We start from the raw sequence: 23,542 nt of genomic DNA, 5'->3' as shown, positions 1-23,542 counted from the left end.
CTGTGGCGAAGGGGGTGGGTCAGTGATAAGGTGGGTGGGCCCTTGTGGAGGGGGCGTGGTCTTTGAAGAGGGGGCGGGGTCTGTGAGGTGGGGGCAGTGCGGATGTGGAGGGGGCGGGGTCTTTGAGGAAGCGCCTGCGAGGAGGGGCGGGGTCTGAGGAGACGGGGCGGTGTCTGCGAGGAGGAGCGGTGTCTGCGAGGAGGGGCGGGGTCTGGGAGGAGGGGGCGGGGTCTGTATCGAGGATGGGCGGTGTCTGTATCGGTGGGGCGGGGTCTGCGGTGAAGGGACAGGGCATGCGGAGCGGACGGCGCTAGGGGGCGTTAGCAGCGACGGGTTGTTGGAGCGGCGAGGGTCGGGGATAAGCAGTGTGCTCGGCCGACACTCCGTCTGCCATGCTGGGCAGCCCGGCGTAGCTCTGGCGCGACCCGACGCAGTGAGCGGGGCCTGTGAAGCAGAGGCTGTGGCTCGGGGTGCCGGCAGCCAGGGCCCGGCCCGCGGCCGCCATGAGCTCGGCCGAGCAGACGGTGACCTGGCTCATCAGCCTCGGGGTACTCGAGTCCCCCAAGAAGAGCGTGTCGGACCCCGAGGCCTTCCTGCGGGCCGTGCTCCGGGATGGGGTGGCACTCTGCCGGCTGCTGGAGCGGCTGGTGCCGGGCTCGGTGCAGCGGGTGAGTGAGCGGGGGCCGGGGCTCTTCCCGAACTCGACCTCCCCTCAAGACCCCCACGTCAGGCACCTCCCATCCCAGATAGACCATCACCCAGACAACCCTTCCCTCTCCCTAGTAGACACTACCTACACCAGACACACAACCACCCCCACACCCAGACAATCATCAACCCATCCCCAAGGACATCCCACCCTCAACCCCAGAAAGCTTCCATCCAGATGCCACCACCCCTAGCCCAGATTCTTCCCCGGTCCTGGGCACATCTCGCCCTAGTCCTCCCCAGCCCACTGCACCCCCAGGAGTATCCCACCTCCAGACCAAGGTACCACCCATCCTGACACCCCCACCCCCAATCCAGATAACCCATTCCCACCCGTAGACTTATCCCTCCCTCGCTATCACCTATCCCCAGCAAGCTCCACCCACATGTACCTCTCATCCCAGACACACATTTACTCCCCCATTCACAGGCACTTTCCATCGCAGACACAGCACCCCCCTTCAATCATTCTGAAGAAGGGTCCCAACCAGAAATGTCACCTATCCATATTCTGTAGTGATGCTGCCTGACCCGCTGAGTTACTCCAGCATTTGTCTTTTTTCTTTGATAAATTAGGATATTTAGTGAATTTTAGTGACACATGATTGTTTCCATCTTGATTAATGTGAATCCTGGAATGATTGAGGATTGGCCTTGGCTGTGGAAGTGAGAATTGGAGGATAAAATGTCTCCTTGTCTGTTTCCCCTGAAAAAACCCCAATGTATTTTCCAAATCTTGTCCTGTTAAATGTTTTTATTTATTTTTGTTTTGATTTTAACATGTAAGCATTGTGTGGTGACTGATAACCTCAATGCCCTATTGTGTGATGTAAAAAACTTAAATTTCAATAATAAAAGCAGAAAATGTTAGAAACGCTCAGCAGGTTAAGCTACATTTTTGATTTCAGATTTCCAGCACTGGCAATTCTTACATTTGAATTTTGACAATGTCAAGGTCACTCAGATGCCTTGAATCTAGTAAAGGACCTTTTGAATGGTGGTCATTGCTGCAATGTGGAAAATGTTGCAATCAGTTTGTTTACATAAAGAGATAATGAATGATTAGCTTTATTTGCTGTTTTTTTTGGATAAAAATAGACCAGGAAACTGAACAATTTCACTCTCCTTTTGGAAACAGTGGCCATGAGATCTTGTAGGTCCATTGTTCTAACTGTAAGCAGAAACTCTGACAGTACTGTTTAGAATGTCGGCCTGGATTTAGCTGCAGGTCTCCAGAGAGAGCTGGAATCCAAAACTTTCTGACTCGGGTGCAAGTAGCGTTGCAAAGCCATGATTTGACACCTTGACCAGAAATGTGTGATCCCAGGATGAGTCAGCATCCTGGGATCACACTGTTGATTCACCTGCCTGAATCTTCCAAAGCTTGATAAAATCTACATAGAACATAGAACCTTCAACCCACAATGTTTATGCCGAACATGATGCCTACTGAAACTGATTTCACCTGACTGTACATAGAGTAAAAGAGTGATACAGTGTGGAAACAGACCCTTCGGCCCAACTCGGCCATACTGCCAACAATGTCCCAGCTACACTAGTCCCACTAGTGCATAAAAGACATTGAGCTCATCCAGAAATGGTGAGTCATGGCTCTTGGTCCATATCCATGTACCTGTCTAATAGTTTCTTAAACAATGGGATAATCCAAGCCTCAGCTACCTCCTCTGGCAGCTTGTTCCATACACCCACCACCCTTTGTGTGAAAAGGTACCCCTCGGATTCCTATTAAATCTTTTCCCCTTCACCCTAAACCTATGTCCTCTGGTCCTTGATTCACCTACTCTGGGTAAAAGGCTCTTCATCTACCCGATCTATTCCTCTCACGATTTTGTATACCTCTAAGATCTCCTCTCATCCTCCTGCGCTCCATGGAATAGAGATCCAGCCTACTCAACCTCTCCCTATAGCTCACGCCCGCTAGTCCTGGCAACATCCTTGCAAATCTTTTCTGAACCCTTTCAAGCTTGACAACATCTTTTCTATAATATGATGCCCAGAACCGAACACAATATTCTAAATGCAGTCTCACCAATGTCTTATACACTTGCAACATGACCTCCCAACTTCTATACTCAATACTCTGACTGCTGAGAGCCAAAGTGCCAAAAGCCTTTTTGACCACATTATCTACCTGCGACTCGACCTTCAAGGAACCATGCACCTGCACTCCTAGATCCCTCTGCTCTACAACACTACTCAGAGGCCTACCATTTACTGTATAGGTCCTGCCCTTGTTTGACTTGCCCTGCACATGTCCATTAAATATTTCCCTCACTGTATAACTATGCTCTTTAATGTTCGACACTTCCACCCTGAGAAAAAAGGTTATCACTGTCTGCCCCATATATGCCTCATAATCTTTTCTATACTTTTATCAAGTCTTCCCTCAACCTCCGGCATTTCAGAGAAAACAATCCAAGTCTATCCAACCTCTGCCTGTAGCTGAAGCCCTCTCATCCAGGCAGCATTCTGGTAAACCTCTGCCCCCTCTCGAAAGCCTCCACATCGAACTGTAATGGGGCGACCAGAACTGCATGCAATACGACAAATGTGGCCTAACCAATGTCATTGTGCTGGAGATGAAAGGAACCAGAAATGTAAATGAGAGACCAGAATAAGAAGCCCAGAGAAATATTGACCTTCTGAGTATTGATGAAGCAGGAAAAGTGAGAAATCAGCACAGGATTGTTAATTGGATGAAGAATTTTGCTCTCAAAGACAAAGAGACAGTTACCCAAAAGTGGAAGCCGGTTTGAACTTTAATTTATTTTAAGAGTTGAGTAACAAAGTGCTTGATATAAATGGACCATATCAGAGGACAATTCAACAGGCCTCTTTGCTGAGGAGCAGTCAGCCAATTGAAGGAATTGAAGGTGTTGCCCAAAGTGTTATGTGGATACCAAAATTATTAATGGATCAAATTTAACCCTTTTGTGTCTGATCTCCATACTTTCAACATTTGTTAAAATTGTGTGTAACATTAATTTGTGTTTATTGGTAAATTAAAAATAGAACATAATCTTTATTTCCTTGGATGCTGTTGTCAAATATTTAAGTAACTGCATGAATCATGTTAATTCATCTGTTTTGTATGAGGCATATTCTGTTGAAGGCGATGAATGCTTTAACCAGTTTTGACATTGCCTCACCAGAGGATGGTTAGTGATTATTGATCAGCAGTGAGCTTCAATCATTTATATCTGACTGGATGTTAATGTTCCGGACCAAGCTGGAGGTGCAGGTGGATGTTCACCTGCGTTGGTGGGGCTAACGCGCTATCACCTTTGACAAGGAGGAACTCGGTAGCATAAGTGGCCATTACTCACCATTTCTAGATGAGCTCAATGTCTTTTATGCATGCTTTGAATGATCTCAGTCTCTCGAGACCAATGTCAGAGCATCCTTCAAGAGGGTGATTTGAGCCCTGATGGCATACATGGCGAAGTGTTAAAGATATGTATGGACCAATTGGCCGGAGACAACTTCTGTCTCTCTCTTGTGGTCTGAGGTTCCCACCTGTATCAAAAGGGTATCTATTTTAAGGTGCCCATAAGAGCACAGTAATCTACCTCAATGACTACGATCCAACAGCACTCCCATTTGAAACATATAAAATTCTTAAGGGGTTGGAGAGGCTAGATGCAGGAAGATTGTTCCCGATGTTGGGAAAGTCCAGAACCAGGGGTCACAGCTTAAGGATAAGGGGGAAGTCTTTTAGGACCGAGATGAGAAAACATTTCTTCACACAGAGTGGTGAGTCTGTGGAATTCTCTGCCACAGAAGGTAGTTGAGGCCAGTTCATTGGCTATATTTAAGAGGGAGTTAGATGTGGCCCTTGTGGCTAAAGGGATCAGGGGGTATGGAGAGAAGGCAGGTACAGGTTACTGAGCTGGATGATCAGCCATGATCATATTGAATGGCGGTGCAGGCTCAAAGGGCTGAATGGCCTCCTCCTGCACCTATTTTCTATGTTTCTAGTGTAACAAAGAGAAGTTGGTTTTGGCACTAATCAACTCCTTCAGAAATGACCTCGAACTGCTTCAATTTGCCTGTTGCCACAGCAGGTCAGCAGCGGATTCTATTTCATTGGCTTTCCACTCTCGTCTGGACCATTTGGAAACAGAAAGGTCAGGTTCATCGATTGCAGCTCAGCGTTCAACACAGTCATCCCCTCGAAACTTAATACCATTGGCAGACCTAAATCGGTAACAGTATCTCCTCGCTGACCATCAATACTGGTGACCCTGTGTGCTTAGCCCCCTGTTCTACTCTTTGCACCCGTGGCTGTGTGGCTAAGCATAGCTCCCGTGCCATTTCTAAATTTGTCAACAAATGTGGTTGACCGAATCATGAGTGGTGATTAGTCAGCGGTCTTCTGGACAGCCTTGATCTACTGCACACTTGCCTACTGTCACAACTGGTCCATGGCAAATGCCATCTCTCTGGCCCAGCATTAATTGTTGGAACTTCTAGATAACACCAACATCTGATTCTTCTTTATTAATTATAACCACCTTCACCATAATCACAACCAAACTCATCTCCAAATGCTTGGACCTAGGCGTCAGCACTCCATCTTCATCACTGGATCCTTGACTTTCTGACCCATTGATCACTACACCTTCCACGTTAATTCTCTATACCATGGGTTAATAACATGGTGTCAAGACAAGAACCTCTCCCTTGATGTCAAAGACAAAGGAGCTAGTTATTGACTTAAGGAAGTAAGGTGTACATGCCCCAATCAGCATCGATAGTGCTGAAGTGGAGATGGTTGAGTGCTTCATTCCAGGATGTGTCACAGCTTGGTTTGGCAATAGCTTTGTCCAAGATTGCAAGAAATTGCAGAGAGTTGTGTATGTAGTCCAGTCCATCGCACAGATCAGCCTCCTGATCATTGACTCCATGTATAAAGCTGCCTCGGGAAAGCAGCCAACAATCAAGGACCATTTCCACCCAGATTATTCCATTTTCCCTCTCCCATCAGGCGGAATATACAAAAGCATGAGAGCATGCACCATCAGTTTTGGATCCCCAGGAGAATGATCCTCAGAAATGATGGAGAGACCATCCACTGTCAGTGCCCCTGTAATCTGAGTTGCTAACCTTTTGGTAATTCTTCCCTGCTGTTATCTTCCCATAAAGTAGTTTACAAGGCCAATATTCCCAACTATCTCATTGTGGACCTTGGACTTTTTCTTTGTAACAGTAAAGCTGTAACACTATATTCTGTGCTCTGGTATTTTTCTCTTTGCACTACCTGTCATACTTGTGTATGGCTTGATTGTTTACTCATGTATAGTATGATTTGACTGGATAGTATGCAAATAAAGTCTTTCACTGTGTCTTGGTACACGTGAGGATAATAAATCAATACCAAAGCCAACACCACTTAGAAGTTTATAGATATCTGGATACTCTTTAACAAATCTCTTGTGATGCATTGTAGAAAGTATCCTGACTAGTTGCATCATGGGCTGCAATGGTGCAGCAATTTCAATGCATAGGAACACAACACTGCAGAAAGTGGTGGACTCTGCCCAGTCCATCATGGAAGCAGCCCTCCCCACCATCAAAGCATGTACATCAGGGTGGCACGATGGCGCAGCGGTAGAGTGGCAGCCTTACAGCGCCAGAGACCCAGGTTCTATCCTGACTCCGAGTGCTTGCCTTTATGGAGTTTGTGCACTCTCCCCATGACCTCAGGGCGGCATGGTGGCGCAGCGGAAGAGTTGCTGCCTTACAGCGAATGCAGCGCCGGAGACTCGGGTTCGATCCTGACTACGGGCGCCGTCTGTACGGAGTTTGTACGTTCTCCCCATGACCTGCGTGGGTTTTCTCCGAGATCTTCGGTTTCCTCCCACACTCCAAAGACGTACAGGTATGTAGGTTAATTGGCTGGGCAAATGTAAAAATTGTCCCTAGTGTGGGTAGGATAGTGTTAATGTGCGGGGATCGCTGGGCGGCGCGGACCCGGTGGGCCGAAGGGCCTGTTTCCGCGCTGTATCTCTAAATCTAAATCTTTTTTAAAAATCTAAACCTGCATGGGTTTTCTCTGTGATCTCCGTTTACCTCCCACACTCCAAAGCCATACAAGTTTGTAAGTTAGTATAAATGTCTTCATCAACGGGGACAGAGTGGAGAGAGTGTCCAGCTTCAGGTTTCTGGGCACACACATTTCAGAGGACCTCACATGGTCCACTAACACCACTGCGCTGGTCAAGAAAGCACAGCAATGGCCGTTTTTCCTGAGAACGCTGAAAAAGGCTGGTCTGCCCCCACAGTTGCTGATGACCTTCTACCGCTGCACCATAGAGAGCATACTGACATACGGCATCTATGTGTGGTATTTCAGCTGCACGGCAGCAGATAGGAGAGCTCTTGAGCGGGTCGTCCGCAGAGCGCAGAGGATCATTGGGATACAGCTACCAGCCCTGGAGGACATCTACAACGCATGCTGCTACAGGAAAGCCACCAGCATCTACAAGGACTCCACACACCCATGCCACTGTCTGTTTGAACTACTTCCATCTGGCAGACGTTACAAGGCCTTCTATGCCCGCACCTCCACACTAAGAAACAGCTTTATTCCTAGAGCTATTGCTGCTCTGAATCGGACCTGCTGAATGCCCCCCATGATCTGTCTCTTCCCCATGGTCATCTGGCACAATTGACCCTGCATGAACCTTTGCGCACTTTATCTTGTTTATTTTTTCCCCCTTTTTGTTGTTTTTGTTTTCGCCATGTTTTATTTATTTTATAGCTTCGATATGGAAGTGGCATTCTTAATCTCGTTGTACTTGTACAATGACAATAAAGATATATTGTATTGTATGTAAATTGTTCCTAGGGTGTATAGGATAGCGTTAGTGTGCGGAGATCACTGGTTAGTGCGGACTCGATGGGCCGAAGGGCCTGTTTCTGCGCTGTATCACTAAACCAAGTGAGGTGCTGCCTCAAGGTGGGGGCATTTATCATCAGATCCCCACAATCTGGGCTATGCCATATTCTCACTGATGCCATCGGGTAGTAGATATTGAAGCCTGAAGTCTCTCACCACCAGGTCCAGGAAAACCCACTTTCCTACAACCTTTGTGTTCATGAACTGATGTGGAGAGCCCTAACCCTACATCTGCAACCGAACATCTCTTGCACTCCCATGGACTTTTTTTCCTAATGTGTATTTGTATACTATTGTCTTATTTTATTTGCACAATCCTTTTCTGTACCCTGTCTTGTGGATTTTATGTATAATTTGTGTATTGTCTGAGTCTATGCCTATGGTGCTGCTGTGAACAAGATTTTTATTATAACTGTACCTCACCATACTTGTGCATTTGGCAATAAACTACATAACCATTAAACAATATGTTTTTGGGGCATGCATGTAAACTGACTAATTTTTTAAATTTGTGATGTGTAATTTAGTTTCGTGCCTCATCAACTGGATTAAGATCATGACATTTAATTAGATACTAGACCAAGTGGATCCGTTGGGCAAACCTCTCCTGCATTGGTGCAGCACCCTCCCCATCCCCCATACCTCCTCCCCCCTCCACTCCCTTTACTGAACGATTAAAGTTCATAGGTTACAGGCGCAGAATCATTAAGTCTATTCCGCCATTCAATGATAGTGATCTATCTTTCCTTCTCCAGCCTTCTCATAACCCCTGACAACCATTCTTCTTTTAAAACGTTTACATTTTCTCTGTACATTGGAAGATTGAAGTCATCATCATCAGTTTGCCTCACCAGTTCTTTCCTTAGTCACTGGTCCATGCCTCACTCTGACTACTGTGTGACATTGAACCAGATATTAACACCCTTGTCAAATTTAATCTGTATGTTGATGTGGTCCATACTGCCACCCCTGAACTCTACCCTGACTGTCCCATCTGCAGCTGCAACAGACTGTTATGCTTGCTTGAAAGTGGTGTGGATGTCAGAGTGCAGATACATTGAATCTGGAAAATGAGAGGAGGGCTTGCACCTGTTTTAAATGCACAAAATTTGGAATAGGATCTTGCCTAATACACTTCCCATCCTGTGTATCCGACGTTTAGCTGAGTGCAGATTGCCAATTGTTCTAAGAGATGATGATATTCAGTTAATGGTGGGGTTCGCAGTTTGTGGTTTAATTCTTTCCTAATTTTTTGTATTCCACAGATACACCAGGACCCCAAATCAGAGGTGGAATGTCTGAATAACATCAAAGAGTTTCTGAAAGCCTGTGGGGCGCTTCGAGTTGAGGTGAGCATCTGATGTGTGAAAAATATATTTTTTGTGATGTGGATGTCACCAGTAAATTCAGTGTTTGTTAATGATCCTTGGATCACGTATGAGATAATCCTGGAGCTCTGTTATCTTGAACCTTTGAAAATAGTAAAGATCCTTTCACAGTGTTCTTGGGTTGAGTGCTCAAGAATTTAGACACAATGAAGGAACATGAGGTTCTAAGTTAAGATGGTGTGCCATTCCCTGGGTCTGATGTCCTTTGTGCTAAATCTTGTCTGTGTTGGAGGTACTTTGGTTGCTGAGAGTTCAATGCATCAGGTTGTGGGGAGAAAAGCTTGAAAGGACCTGGAATCCTTCATTGGAATTTAATGAACAATAATGGGGAGAATCCGGAGAAATGATCGATGAGACTGATGTGGGGGAAAGATCTGGGGAATTGAGGGGGACAAGGGTATGGAACTGGGCGTAACTATGGGGGTGGTGGTGAAGCGATGGACATGTGTGAAGTGGAGAAGGCCAAAGTGAGTGGGTGGGAAAAAAACTATTGATTCACCTCAAAGAATCATTGATCATTCTGCCAAAAATATCTCCTTAGGCTTGAGGTTTTGTTTGATAACATCTCACTTGCCCTGGGATATTTTCACTTGTGATATAAAGGTGTTGTATGAAGGGTACAGTGCAGGCCAATGCAAGGAAGTGCAGCCTGGTTGTGCGATCTGCACAGTTGGTAGGGAAGTGTAGAGGGGTCAGGGTGGCATGGTGTTTTTTAGATTTAGATTTAGAGATACAGCGCAGAAACAGGCCCATCGGCCCACCGAGTCCGCGCTGCCCAGCGATCCCCGCACATTAACACTATCCTACACCCACTAGGGACAATTTTTACATTTACCCAGTCAATTAACCTACATACCTGTACGTCTTTGGAGTGTGGGAGGAAACCGAAGATCTCGGAGAAAACCCACGCAGGTCACGGGGGAGAACGTACAAACTCCGTACAGATAGCGCCTGTAGTCAGGATCGAACCCGAGTCTCCGGCACTGCATTCGCTGTAAGGCAGCAACTCTACCGCTGCGCCACCGTTAGTGGGGCAATGAGGGAGGAAGAGGGCAGCATGGGGGCACTGCCATAGGAACATGCTTTTCACCTGAGACCATTCAGCATTTCAAGTCTGCCATCCACCGTACAATGGCCACTCTATGCATAAACTGTTTTCAACCTTCCATCTCCCCACCATCTTTGTTTCTTGCGATACTCGCGCTGAATAAAAGAAAATATTGCCATGTCTACCTCTTCAACACCTCAATTTCACTCTCATTTAATTTGCTGCCAATACTCTCAATAAAAATTGTAAGAAGCTAAGATACTTCCATGAAACCTGAACTGGTATTCACTTCAATAAGATCGGGAGAAGCAGAATCCGCAGAAAACTACAAAAATAATTGGATAAATATTCTTTGGCAAAGGGAAAAGATCAGGAGCTGTGGGACTAACTGAATCGTTTTCAGAACTTACATAGATGAACTAGACACTTTAATGTTTGGCTGATGCTCTTGAAGTGAGATGTACTGCTAATAACGTGTTTATATCTTGGTTGGGGGTGAAGGAATAGTGTGGCGCTTGTGAAGTGGATTAGAAAATTGAGGTATAATTCCTCTAGAGAAGAAAGGTATAACTCAAGCTTAATTTTAAAATATTTTAATTTATTTTAAATAACACATTTTCAGGCAATTTGAGTAACAGAAGCTTAGAGTTGATTGGAGTGGAAGTGTTCTTCATCTGAAAGTGAGATATTGCAGCATCAACTATTGTTGATATGTTTATGCGAGAATTTACAGTGGAAAAAGCTGGAGCTGAAATATCTGAGCATAATCGCAGGGATGTGGGCAAATGGGATCAGGGAAAGTATATGAAGGGTGCCGCCTGTCCATTCCCCAACCCAGATGCTGTCTAACCCGCTCAGTTCCTCCAGTGCTTTGCTCATGATTCCAGTATCTGCAGTCTCTTGTCACTTCATGGAAGGATATTTGGCCTTGGAGTATTACGCATCTTTACTGGAATGGTAACTGGGTTCTAAGGGTAAACAAGTGTGCTACATTAACCAAGGTTGCAGGATCCGCCAGAAGCAGGAAATGAAGTTGAGAAATATCTTTGCGGAGAAGGATGCTGGTTATTTGTAGCTCTTTTCAAATACCAACAGAGACTAAAATGGTTAATTTTAAATGGTTGATTGTATAGTAAAAAATCTTGTTTAATGGAAATAAAGGTGAATTGATGGCTCGGTCACACATTAGCTATTGGTTTTTGACTGCCACAATATTTGAGGGACTGAATGGCATTGTTTTTTCTCATAATTTGTTTTGTTATTTGTGTTTTCTGATGGGCTTTTGTTGCTGTAATGTTTTAAGAATCTAATTTTCACCCTCAATGAGAACAAATTGCTGTGGTGTGATTTATAATGTTTACCAATTCATCCGACTATTGAAAACTGGTGCTCCACAGTAACTGAACAAAGTATAAATATTAATGTTGTGTCAAGAGTCTGGTCTAAAAATACGAATGTATAATGAGACCTGTAACACAAGTAGTGCACAAACAGCTTAATCAACAATGGGGTTTAACATTTAATTTCCATACATATCTACATTTGCATGTTGGCTAAAACGTATTGCTCAGCAATGCATTGCCACCTAAATTGTTCCCTTCACAAGACTGATTGCAGGCTCTATACAGCAGTTGCCTGGAGGATTTGATTTTCATGTCATATTTTCAAACCTTAGCAGGATGTGTTAACTCGTGCACTGCAAATTATGTATCTTGGCAGTTTACGTAAGTGAGTAAGCCAGGGTTTCTCATGCTGCTGAGGTTCCAGAAATGAGGAACTTCACTTATGTGGAGAAGCTGAGAGAGCAGAGGAGGTTGGTTATGGTTTGGTTTGTTATTATCGTCACGCATACTGAGATACAGTGAGAGACTTTGTTTTGTGTGCTATCCAGACAAATCATGAGTAAAACAGGTGGTGCTAAAAGAGAAAAGAAACCGAGCGCAGAATATAATGTTACAGCTGCCGAAAGGCGCAGATTGAAAAAAATACAAAGGCTGAAACAAGATAGATTGGGAGATCAGGAATATATACTTACTTTATGAGAGGTCTGTTCAAAATAACAGCGATGTAAAAACTGTTCTTGAATCTGTACGTGCTTTGAGGCTTTTTATCTTCTGCCCCATATGAGTGGAGAAGAGGGAATGATTAGGATATGCGTGGTCCTTGGTCATGTTGGTTGTTTGGCTGTTTTCCAGGTACAGCGCGAGTTATAGACAGAGTTGATTGGGTGGGGGAGTGACGGCTGGCTTGTGACGGACTGGGCTGCATGCACAACTCTGCAATTTCTTGCGTTTTTGGGCAGAGTAGTTGCTAAACGAAGTTGTGGTAAATCCTGATCCAATGGTGTATCGATAGAAATAAATGAGAGTCATTGGAATAATGCCAATATTGTTAGTTTTCTGAGAAGGTAGATGCATTAGTGTGCTTCCTTGGTCATTGTGGCAATATAGTTGGACCAGGACACATTGGTTATATGCACTCTGAGGATCTCATAGGTCTCGACCATCTCCACTTCACCATTGGTGCAGATTGGGGCATATACTCCATTCTGTTTCCTAAAGGCAATAACTCGCTTTTTCATTTTGCTGACATTGAGGAAGAGGTTGTTGCCTTGATACCATGTTAGTAAGCTCTCTATTGTTGAGATCTAGCCGACTGCAGAGGTGTCATCTGCAAACTTATAAATGGTGCACGTTCAAAATTTGGCAAAATAGTTGTGTATAGGGAGTATGGCATCTTTCACTCCAGTGTTGAGATTCATCATGAAGGATGTTTTGTTGCCCGCCTTTGCTGATAGTGGTCTTTTGCTGAGGAACTTGAGGATCTGGTTGCAGAGGGGAGTGTTGAGTCCTATGTCCAAGAGTTTGAAAATGAATTTGGAAACTCCAGCCAGTCTCTGAGTAGGTGTGAATTGCTGCTTGGGGAGGAGTGGGTGGGGACAGATCCAGTCTTTGCAAACTGGAGTCAGTCTTTGAGTATGTGTGAAGTGGTGATTGGGGATGGGGGGCAGGGGGCCCCAGGGTTATGTTTCTGTTTCTCGAACCTGCAGTAAAACTCGTTCAGGTCGTTGGTCAGCTGACGATTGTCCAAGGAGTGTGGGGTTTTTGTCTTGTACCTGTTGAATCCTTGCAAGCCCTTCCAAACTGAAGAAGCGTCATTAGCTGAAGAAGGGTCTCGACCCGAAACGTCACCCATTCCTTGTCTCCCGAGATGCTGCCTGACCTGCTGAGTTACTCCAGTATTTTGTGAATAAATCGATTTGTACCAGCACCTGCAGTTATTTTCTGGGGGAAGGGGGAGGAGAAAGAGAGGGAAAGCAGGGACTATCTGTAGTTAGAGAAGTCAATGTTCATACCGCTGGGGTGTAAACTACCCAAGCAAAATATGAGGTACTATTCTTCCTATTTGCGCTGGGCCTTACTCTGACAATGGTGGAGGCCCAGGACAGAAAGGTCAGATTTGGAATGGGAGGGGGAGTTGAAGTGCTGAGCCACCGGGAGATCAGGTAGGTTGACGGACTGAGTGGAGGTGTTCAGCGAAATGATCAGCAAGTCTGCGCTTGGTCTCTATCTTTGCCTTAACGTCATAAATGTTCTGCAGTTTCCTGTCATGGCAGTGTAGAATTCTACTTCACATTGAGAGTCCAGTGACATTAAGTGAGACCTTTGCACTTCCAGAAAATGACTCTGTCCACATCAGCTGATCAATAATGGAAGTGCAGGGAATAGAGGGATACGGATTGTGTAGATGGTAGATGACATTGGTTCGGCTAGGCATCATGTTTGATATGGACATTGTTGGTCCGAAGGGCCTGATCCTGTGCTATACTGTTTTATGTGTGCAGCAGCTGGCCACACTTGCTACTTCAGGTGGCATCAGGTGGCAGCTTCGGTTTCTCTCCATTTCCTGGGAGACAATCATTTAGACTAGGCAGTGTGGCTTCTAGGACGCGGTGGGAGGGGGGTGGGGGCGGAGCGGAGCAGAGCCATGTATTGTGGACACAGCCGAGACCATCACACATACTAACCTCCCTTCCATTGATTCCATTCTTAACCTTGCGCTGCCTCGGCAAAGCCAGGAGCATAATCAAGGACAGGTCGCACCATTGCCACTCCCTTTTCTCCCGTCTCCCATCGGGCAGAGGTATAGAAGTGTGAAAACTAACACCTCCAGATTCGGGGACAGTTTCTTCCCAGTTGTTATCAGGCAACTGAACCATCCTACTGTAATCAGATAGCAGTCCTGAACTACTATCTACCTCTTCGGCGGCCCTCGGACTATCTTTGATCAAACTTTACTGACTTTACTTTGCACTAAACATTAATCCCTTATGTATCTGTACACTGTGATTGTAATCATATATTGTCTCTCCACTGGCTGGTTAGCATGCAACAAAGGTTTTTCACTGTATCTCAGTAAACTTGACAATAAACTAAACTGATGAACTGATGGTAGGAGAGGAGAGAGCAATTGACAAATGGAGAGGCCTTGGAAGGGTCGCCTGTGGCTGCAGGAATGCCTTCACTCGGAGAGAGTGGAAGATGTGAGGAAGAATGTGTATGCGGCAACTGCCGGGCATGTGTAGGTAAAATCCCCCTCCTCTCCTCTCTGTCCCCTCCTCTCCCCCTACCCCATTCCCCACCATCCCTTAGCACACACAACTGTCCAAAAGTTTAGAAAGAACGAATTGGTATTTCTCCAGCACTTAGGATATCCCAAAATGCTGATTATTGAATTAATATTTTAAAATAAAAAGAATAATGTACCTTTGGAAATGCAGCAGTCTGATTGTGCGCAGTGAAACCCCACGGGCTTTGTGATGATGACCAGGTGAATCAGACTGAACCAGGATGTTAAGTGAGCAATGCATGTTGGCTGTCACACTTGTGCCAATCTTCCCTTGCTGCATTTCGATATGGTGCTGTGGGATTGCTTGGAGAAATTGAACTGAGATTACTACCTTGTATTAAGCTGCTGTAAGTCAGCTGATAGACGTGGGCCGGTGATAGATGTGATGTAAAGTCAGCAAATACTCAAAATTCCAAATTCAAGGTGGATACCTTGTGCAGTTTGCACTGACATCATGGGGTACTTTCTGGGGGTGAGAACCAGTACAAGGCCGATTTACATTTTATGTTGAACATACTGGTGTGCAAAGATTGGTGAGGTAGGTATTTTTTTAAATATACAATATACTTATGGCAATGTACTATGGTGGGTGAGACTAAAAGTAACGGATGATTCATAAACTTGCTTCATTTTCAAAATTCTACAAGTTTTCTCTCTCCTAGGGGTGTTATAGTATAGAACATTTTGATCTAGTTTATGGTCAAATATATATTTAAATTACACTGATGTGCAGAATCAAACTTCCAAACCACTGAAGTAGTGGAGCATGCGCTGTTGGGCGAGATTCCTGTCATCATCCAGATATATTTGCAGCGAGAGCTTTGCATTTGCAGCTCTTGATTGCTTTTGTACATTCAGTATGGGTTGGCAGTGAGCCCTGTGTTTCTGCTTTGAGATTAGTTTTATAATCTAATCTGTAAATCAGGGGAAAGCAACAATTTGTCTCTTTGGAACTGACAGGAATTCCATTTTTATTAATAAGCCGGAGGTAGATGTGTGCATGCTCCTTTTATTGGTGGCTGTTCGGAATGAAAACAAGTCTTCACAGATTTAGCTGCATTTTGAGAATACATGGGAGGTTTCCTTTTAAGTGCTGGGAGGTTCATTGCTAGAAACATCTCCAGACTTGTTGGTTTTCGATAAGCAAACTGCTCTGTCTCTAGAAGATCTCATCAGAAGGACTACTCAATGTGTTAATTAGTAATTACAGATTTGCCTTTTGCTTCTCACAGACTTTTGATGCCAATGATCTTTATCAAGGCCAGAACTTCAACAAGATTCTTAGCTCCCTGGTCACTTTGAATAAAGTAACTGCAGGTAAGAAGACTGTTTGGGTGAGGCTTAGTTTCCCAGTGTATTGGGCTCATGGTACGAGTAATTTAGATGAACTATAGCAATATTTTCCGAGATGTGAAATTGAATTAATATTGCTTTGAGTTGCATAACTGAACTTGTTATAGGCAAATTGAAAATGAATATTTGTCAATTGTACACAAGAGGTGTTCAGGAATTGATAATTGTTCTCTTTGTGGGCAAAGTTCTGCCATGCGAGAAAGATTTTGTTTTTTTACACTTATAAGAAAGATTCATCAATCCTCCTTTGCTCCAAGCGGTGATTGCTCTGAAATCCTTCATATCCTAATAGAATACCTTTTTTACATATTGCTCTTCACAATTTTGAGTGGCTCAAAGTGCCATGTGGCTAATGAAGTGGTTTTGCACGAGGGCTACGCTGGTAAAGTGAGGGCATTCCCCCCCAGCATCTCTCTCATCAATAGTTGTGCTTGCATACTGTTTGGTACTCCCTTGGAAACCCCTTCCAGCTAATTTGGCAGTGTGAGGTGAAAGGGGAACAGGGCAAGTGGTACATATTGGAGAAAATAAGTTCTGATATTGTGCAATGAAGGTTGAGGGTAGAGAATTACACTTGGTATCTACATAACCTTGTTTCTGATCAAGGGGGACTGCTTGTTTTGTGCTCTGGCTCTGTCTTTTTTTGGTCTTTAAAAGATCTCCAGAAGCTCATTCCCAAAACTAAGCTTGTGATCACTGCTTCCCTCTACCAGAGTGGCCTTCGTAGCTGTAATGTGAATATCATGGGTTTAGGTTTAAAGTTATTATTGTCATGTGTACTGAGTTGCATATAAAATATACATAAATTAAGTCATAAGGAATAGGAGTAGAAATACGCCATTCGGCCCATCAGGTCAATTCCGCCATTCAATCATGGCTGATCTATCTCTTCCTCCTTACCCCATTCTCCTGCCTTCTCCCCATTGCCTCTGACACCTGTACTAATCAAGAAATACAATCAAGTCAAACTCAAGTGCAAAAGGTAGAGCAAAGGGGAAGATGCAGAGTGCAGAATATAGTTAGCATTATAGAGCATCCGTTCCCGAGACAAAGTCCAGTGTCCACAAGGGAATAGAGGTGAGTTGGACAGTACCTTAGCTTATGGAAGGATAGTTCAGACGCCTGATAATGGGAAGCTGTTCCTGCGTCTGATGGTGCATGCTTTTATGCTCCTGTACCTTCTGCCAGATAGGAGCAGGGAGAAGAAGGAATAACTGGGATGGGACAAGTCTTTGTTTGTGATGGTTGGTTTTCCGAGACAGCATGAAGTATAGATGAAGTCAATCGTGGGGAGGCTGGTCTGTGTGATGGACTGGGCTACATGTACAACACTTTGCAATTTCTTGAGGTCTTAGGCAGAGTTATTCAAAAACCAAGCTGTAATGTAAAAAGAGAATAAATTTCACAGCAGCTCCTCAAAGCTGCAGAATAACCTCGGTGTGATGAATGGCCATACTGTGTGCAATAATATGCTTGCCGGTATACCAGATAGAGTTCACAGCAGAAAAGCTGCTTAACCTGCAGTGCTGTCGTTTACGAGGATTAATGTGCAACAATCGTCCTATATAAATACCTCAGTACTAAAGTGTAATTGAGCAGAAAACAGACTTGATGTCAGTAGCCATCCTTGAAGATGACAGGGAAAGTTGATAAAGTGGTTAAAAAAATCATAATTGTCACATGGGGTTATAAATAGATATGCTGAATGTAAAAGCAGAGAGATTGTGCTGCAACCTTTTAAATCAGTATTGTGGGCAACTTTGTATTCTGCTTTAGGCAAGATGGAAATTCTTTGGAAAATGTAACAGAAGAGATATATCTAGTTTGAAGGACAAGTGATGGGAATCAGCTGATTCATTTTGATAGAATGTGATGAAGTTGATAAATTATTTCCTCTAGTGACTGGGTAAATATCTCAGTGAAGTGAACTTGAGGCATGGTGAAGGGAAAAAGTTACTCACATTTATTTGAATCAAGAATTTCCAGAAACCGGTTATGTAAATTTATGTATGGTCAGGAACTTTCAGGACACAAACGTCGTTGAGGTGGGTACCTGAGGCAGGTACTTGCCTGAGAAAGTAGTTGAGAGACAAGTATTTGCCCGGAGGGGTTGTTGCGAGCCAGGTCCTTGCCAGTGGAGGTAGTTGAGGCAGGTAGTGTGCCAGAGGTATTATAACCACAATTATATTTGCTCAGATATATTAATATGAAAGGTTTAGAAGGATATGGGAAAATACAGGCAGGTAGGACTAGTGTAGATGAGGCATTTTGGTTGGCAAGGACAAATTGGGCCGAAGGGCCATTTTCCATGCTGTATGACTGAGATTAAATGGCTATATTTTTAATTAGTCAGCATGGCCATGGGCCTGTCCCACTTAGGCGATTTTTTTTAAGCGACTGCTGGCGACTGGAAAAGTCGTAGCAGATCGCCAAAATTTTCTTTTACCCTACGACAATGACCACGACAATGCTAGGTCAGGTCGAGATTACACCGTCTTCGGAAACATTGCGAAATTCCCATGCTTATCAATGCTTCTCCGGCGTCCTAATTTTCACTGAAATCACTGACAAGTCTGTAATTACTTGAGAGTTTTGAAATATAACATCTTGCCCGGGTTACTTAAAAACCAAGCTTCACGGTAACAAGGCATAAACTGGATTGACTTCCAGTTTACTAATAGCAGTATTAAGAAATTTAATTTTAAACGTGGTTAAATGGATTTTTGTGCAGAGTGTGGGCATTCTTTGAAAATGTACAGGAGATGCATCTCTGGTTTCTAGGTTGCATATCTGGGTTGGGAGCCTACTTTAAATGTAATCGCTGATGGCCATAAACATCGCGAAAATTCCCACGCTTACCTGACCGTCAAACTGTCGCCTCCAATCTACCTGTCAAATGTCCTGACGGTAAATAAATTGGTTAAACACAAGTGTTTTATGGTATCTTCAAATGAGTTTACTCAATTTAATATTACGTGCTTCTAAACGCATCTAAGACAACCTAGCCAACCTGGGGACAGCATGTGACAGCACCCGCAATAAGCAACGATACCTGGCGACAAGCCAGCTGTCACCGAGAAATTTCAATGCGGTTGATTTCTCAGCGACGCACCGAGATCCACTACGATTCTTTGAAGACTCCTCACTACCATGCCCGCGACACCCCTGCGAACTGTCGGCGACAACCTAGTCGCTGGCAGTCGCCTTAAAATTGCCTAAGTGGGACAGGCCCTTAAGAGTATCAACAGCAGGCATGTCGAGATACTAGAAAGATACTACCAAAGTTGTTTCCACAATAATCCTAATTTCACTGCAAGTAAATGTGTCAACCTTCTCTCCCAGTAGTGAAGTCCTTATTATTGTAGCCTGCAATGATGGAAGGCCATACTGATTGCTTGCCTTGCACCATCTTCCTAAACTATCATGGGATAAGATTACTAGGTGAACAGAGGGAAAGTTTGAAAGATTTTATCACTTACCTTGAAGAAATGCAATATTCCCAATGCCTCTTTTGCCCATAGAGGGGGAGGAGGTTTGGATATTATCAAGGACCTTGAGGTCATGCGTCAGGAGCAAACGAGTGGCCTGCATGAGCAGTGGAAGGAGTTCACCACTTCAAATTACCCCGCCCCCCACCTGCCCCATCTGTGGAAGAGTTTGTGTTTTCATGTGAGCCTCTGGCCGCAAAATTGGAATGGAAGCAAGTCTTCCTTGATCCCAGGACAATTAAAAGCAGCAGAAACACTGGGTAACAAGGGTTGTGCTCACTCCAACCTTCTGTGTTCTAGTTTCCCAATGTGTACCTTGGTAGGCAGGGCGCTCAGATAGAACATGATTGATCAGGTCAGTCCTGGACAATGCATTTCCTGTAAATCCTGTAGGAAGTTAATACTTAGGGGAAGTTTGAGAGTAAACCCAGTCTGTCTTTGCATTAGAGCAACATTTATTTGCATTTATTTCTGTTACCTTTGCCAAACAAGTAACTTGGATTTCAGGTTTGTGAAACCTGATCCATTTGGCATGTAGTTGAATTCCTGGACGACTTCCCAGCAGCAATTCATAAATGATTTAACACACTACAGTCAGGACTTGCAGACATTGAGCAGGACACTCTGGTGTAGAAAGGAGGCACTGCAGTTCTGGATGGTATTGGACCATCTGTATGTGGACTTTCTTCATTGAACTTTTTTTCTAGATCTGTACAATGGATAAATTAACTTTCTTCACATTCAGCTAGGTTTTACAAAGGTAAACATTGGGCTCCTTTATAGCACTGGGATTGCTTAAGATGATTCCTATGCATTTGAAGTTTTAAAAGAAAAACATGGTAGATCAGATTTCCTATTAAAGGTTCTGAATGACTCAAATTCCCTTCTATGAAAGCCTGTTCATCCAGTTATGTGCAGAGGAAGTTGGAACGGCACCAACGGCTGCGTTTGCTCGAACTGACCCAATGTCACAAGCTCTTGCCACCCTGAGGCCGCCGGCTGGTGGCTCCAGAATGTTTCTCTGGCTGCAGTGACCAGATGCATCCCATTTCTCTTTCCAGGTCATAGCACTATCCCTTTGTAGTCAGGACAGGAAATTGGTGTAGCTTGAGTGTAGGTGAGTTTCTGCTTCCACCATGGCTGGTTCATGGGCCCCTGATTTTTAAAAATCTCTTAAGAATAAATTGGGATCATTATGTACTTGTCACACAAGCTTTGATACTTCCTTTCCTCGTGACCATTCTGTTGACTATTTTCTTTTCTTCAGAATCAGAATTAAGTCATTTGGAGGTATTGCAACCCTCTCCTCTGCCATCCCACCTCCCCCCAAAGCACCATGAAAATTGGAAATTTCAAAAGCTGGTAATGACAGCTTTTTTGGCTGTTTAAAAGTTGTGAAACTTAGGCAGGAGAAGGCTTTATGAAAATGTAAGCAGGGTGAGTTTGAGGGCTCAGGTAACTTAATTGGCAGGTGATCATTTATTAAATGGGGAATACTGTTCCAAGGGATGCTCTGGCCGTCTGATCCCGGGAAGTACCCTGATGTGGGGTGGGCACAGTCTGAAGAAGGGTCTCGACCCGAAACGTCACCCATTCCTTCTCTCCTGAGATGCTGCCTGACCTGCTGAGTTACTCCAGCATTTTGTGAAATAAATACTTTTGATTTGTACCAGCATCTGCAGTTATTTTCTTACACTGATGTGGGGTGGGCATCAGGAGAGCCGCTGAACATTCAGTGGATGGCTGCTGGAGTGCAAAGCTTCTGTCCTCTGGTATTGATTTAGTTTCAGACAGAGGATTTCTCTGGATTTTGTCCAAATCCCTATCTCCATGGCAACTGTAGTCGAAAGGAGCCAAATAAGTGTTTGCAGGAAATCCAACATCACGGGTTTTGTTTTGCTGTCAAAGTGGAGAGATTTAAATGATGTGAACAGAGCAGCTGCTGCCTGCTAGCTAGTGCACCATTTATGGGCAGGAAGAAGTGGGCTGAGAACCTTCGTATGCACTAGACATAATCACTCCGGTTCTTTGTCAAGAGAGGGCCAGCAAACACTCGCCTGCACAACTTCTGTTTTATACTGCACCTGAAACAAAATAATCCATCTGAGAGTTACCTTGCTAAAGTGTAGCCTTGAAAAATTGACACCCGAGCCGCAGGGGATATCAGTTTACTGGGTGCTTTAACGAGGGGAAGTGAGCTAGAACGGTTCAGGGAGAGTATAGAAGTTGGGACATGTGGCAGTCATAATAAGATGTTGGTGAGGCAACATTTAGAGTATTTTGGTCAGTTCTGGGCACCATGTTATAAGAAAGATGTTGGCAAGCTGAAAAGGGTGCAGAGATTGTCGAAGATGTTGCCAGGACTCAAGGACCTGAACAATAGGGAGAGGTTGAGCAGGCAAGGATTGTAACATATAACATCATCATCATCATCATCATATATATACAGCCGGAAACAGGCCTTTTCGGCCCTCCAAGTCCGTGCCGCCCAGCGATCCCCGTACATTAACACTATCCTACACCCACTAGGGACAATTTTTCACATTTACCCAGCCAATTAACCTACAAACCTGTACGTCTTTGGAGTGTGGGAGGAAACCGAAGATCTCGGAGAAAACCCACGCAGGTCACGGGGAGAACGTACAAACTCCTTACAGTACAGCACCCGTAGTCAGGATCGAACCTGAGTCTCCGGCGCTGCATTCGCTGTAAAGCAGCAACTCTACCGCTGCGCTACCGTGAAACAACTACAGCATGGAAACAGGCCTGTCCGGCCCTACCAGTCCACGCCGACCATTCTCCCTGACCTAGTCTCATCTACCTGCACTCAGACCATAACCCTCCAATCCCCTCCTATCCATATACCTATCCAATTTACTCCTTGGAGCGCAGGTGGATGTGGGTTGATCTTATGGAGGTGTACAAAATTATGAGAGGAATTGATTGGGTAGACACAGAGTCTCTTGCCCAGAGTAGGAGAATCAAGAACCAGAGGTTTAGGGTGAGGGTAGATAGATTTAGTAGGAATCTGAGGGGAAGCTTTTTCTTACAAAGGGCGGGTGTATGGAACGAGCTGCCGGAGGAGGTAGTTGAGGCAGGTGCTACTGCAACGTTTAAGAAACATTGGTACGTGGATAGGACAGGTTCAGAGGGATATGGGCCAAACATATGCAGGTGGGACTAGTGTAGATGGGGCATGTTGGTCGGTGTGGGAAAGTTGGGGTGAAGGGCCTGTTTCCGCACTGTATGACTGACTCCATGAGACAGTTACAGGACTGAAGACACAACTAACAAAGAAAGATTGAAAATTCACGATACCCAATATGGGTTGATCTTGGAGGAGACAAATAGACTTATGGTGCTGACCACATGAGCAAATAAGTTACCATTATTTTAGTAGCTTTATTAATATAAATCGGTTCCCTTACGACAAAACCTTGTGTGCAAGTGTCATATTTTTAAGCCAATCCGTATATCTGTTAGAATGTGTTGAGAAAGCCAAATGTTCACTGTGTTAACTGCTAAACTAGTGTGCGTTGAAAAATAATTAAATCCAATTATATTTAAACATACAAAATAATTGTTCAAATAAGCAACTAATGGACCTGTCTCCTGCAGATATTGGTGTTGGAAGTGACTCGGTATGTGCACGTCATCAATCCCATCAAATAAAGTCCGCTGATTCTCTCGCTGGAGCCCATTTGTCACTTGGAAGAACTTCCAAAAACTTTCCTGGAAAGTATCGAAGTTTAGTGAGTGAAAGTTGAATGTTTGCCGTGTTGGGATATGGGGATGGGGAAAGGCTGTGGATATGAGGGAGGAGCAGGGATTACTGGAGTGTGATCTGGAGAAAATGACTGCAGAGAAAATCTACCTGATTGGATCTATGGTGGACAGATGGTTTCACTAATTTCACTGAGTCGTCAGGGTGTGGTTCCAAGGATTGGCATCTTGTGATGGACCTTTGCTTTGTAAAATGCACATTGTTGGTTTTAGGATGTTAAAG

At 44.4% G+C, this 23,542-nt stretch overlaps 1 protein-coding gene across 3 annotated transcripts in view; it reads left to right on the top strand.

Moving 5' to 3' along the window:
* Window positions 1–272: 272 nt before the first annotated feature.
* Window positions 273–23,542, top strand: part of LOC144595112 (rho guanine nucleotide exchange factor 7-like) — an 83,821-nt gene continuing 60,551 nt past the window's right edge. For 2 of the 3 annotated variants that reach the window (XM_078402179.1, XM_078402178.1), the window contains exons 1-4: window positions 273–668; window positions 8,896–8,979; window positions 15,928–16,012; window positions 23,155–23,288. In XM_078402179.1, coding sequence (XP_078258305.1) covers window positions 504–668; window positions 8,896–8,979; window positions 15,928–16,012; window positions 23,155–23,288 — 468 coding nt within the window. In that variant the 5' untranslated portion in view covers window positions 273–503. The remainder of the gene's footprint in view (window positions 669–8,895; window positions 8,980–15,927; window positions 16,013–23,154; window positions 23,289–23,542) is intronic. The other variant, XM_078402180.1, reaches the window with a different exon arrangement.

This window comes from Rhinoraja longicauda, chromosome 7, assembly GCF_053455715.1.
Source record: "Rhinoraja longicauda isolate Sanriku21f chromosome 7, sRhiLon1.1, whole genome shotgun sequence".
Lineage (NCBI taxonomy): Eukaryota > Metazoa > Chordata > Chondrichthyes > Rajiformes > Arhynchobatidae > Rhinoraja > Rhinoraja longicauda.
Note: the sequence above shows the minus strand (reverse complement) of the source record. Positions and strands in the feature narration are given on the sequence as shown.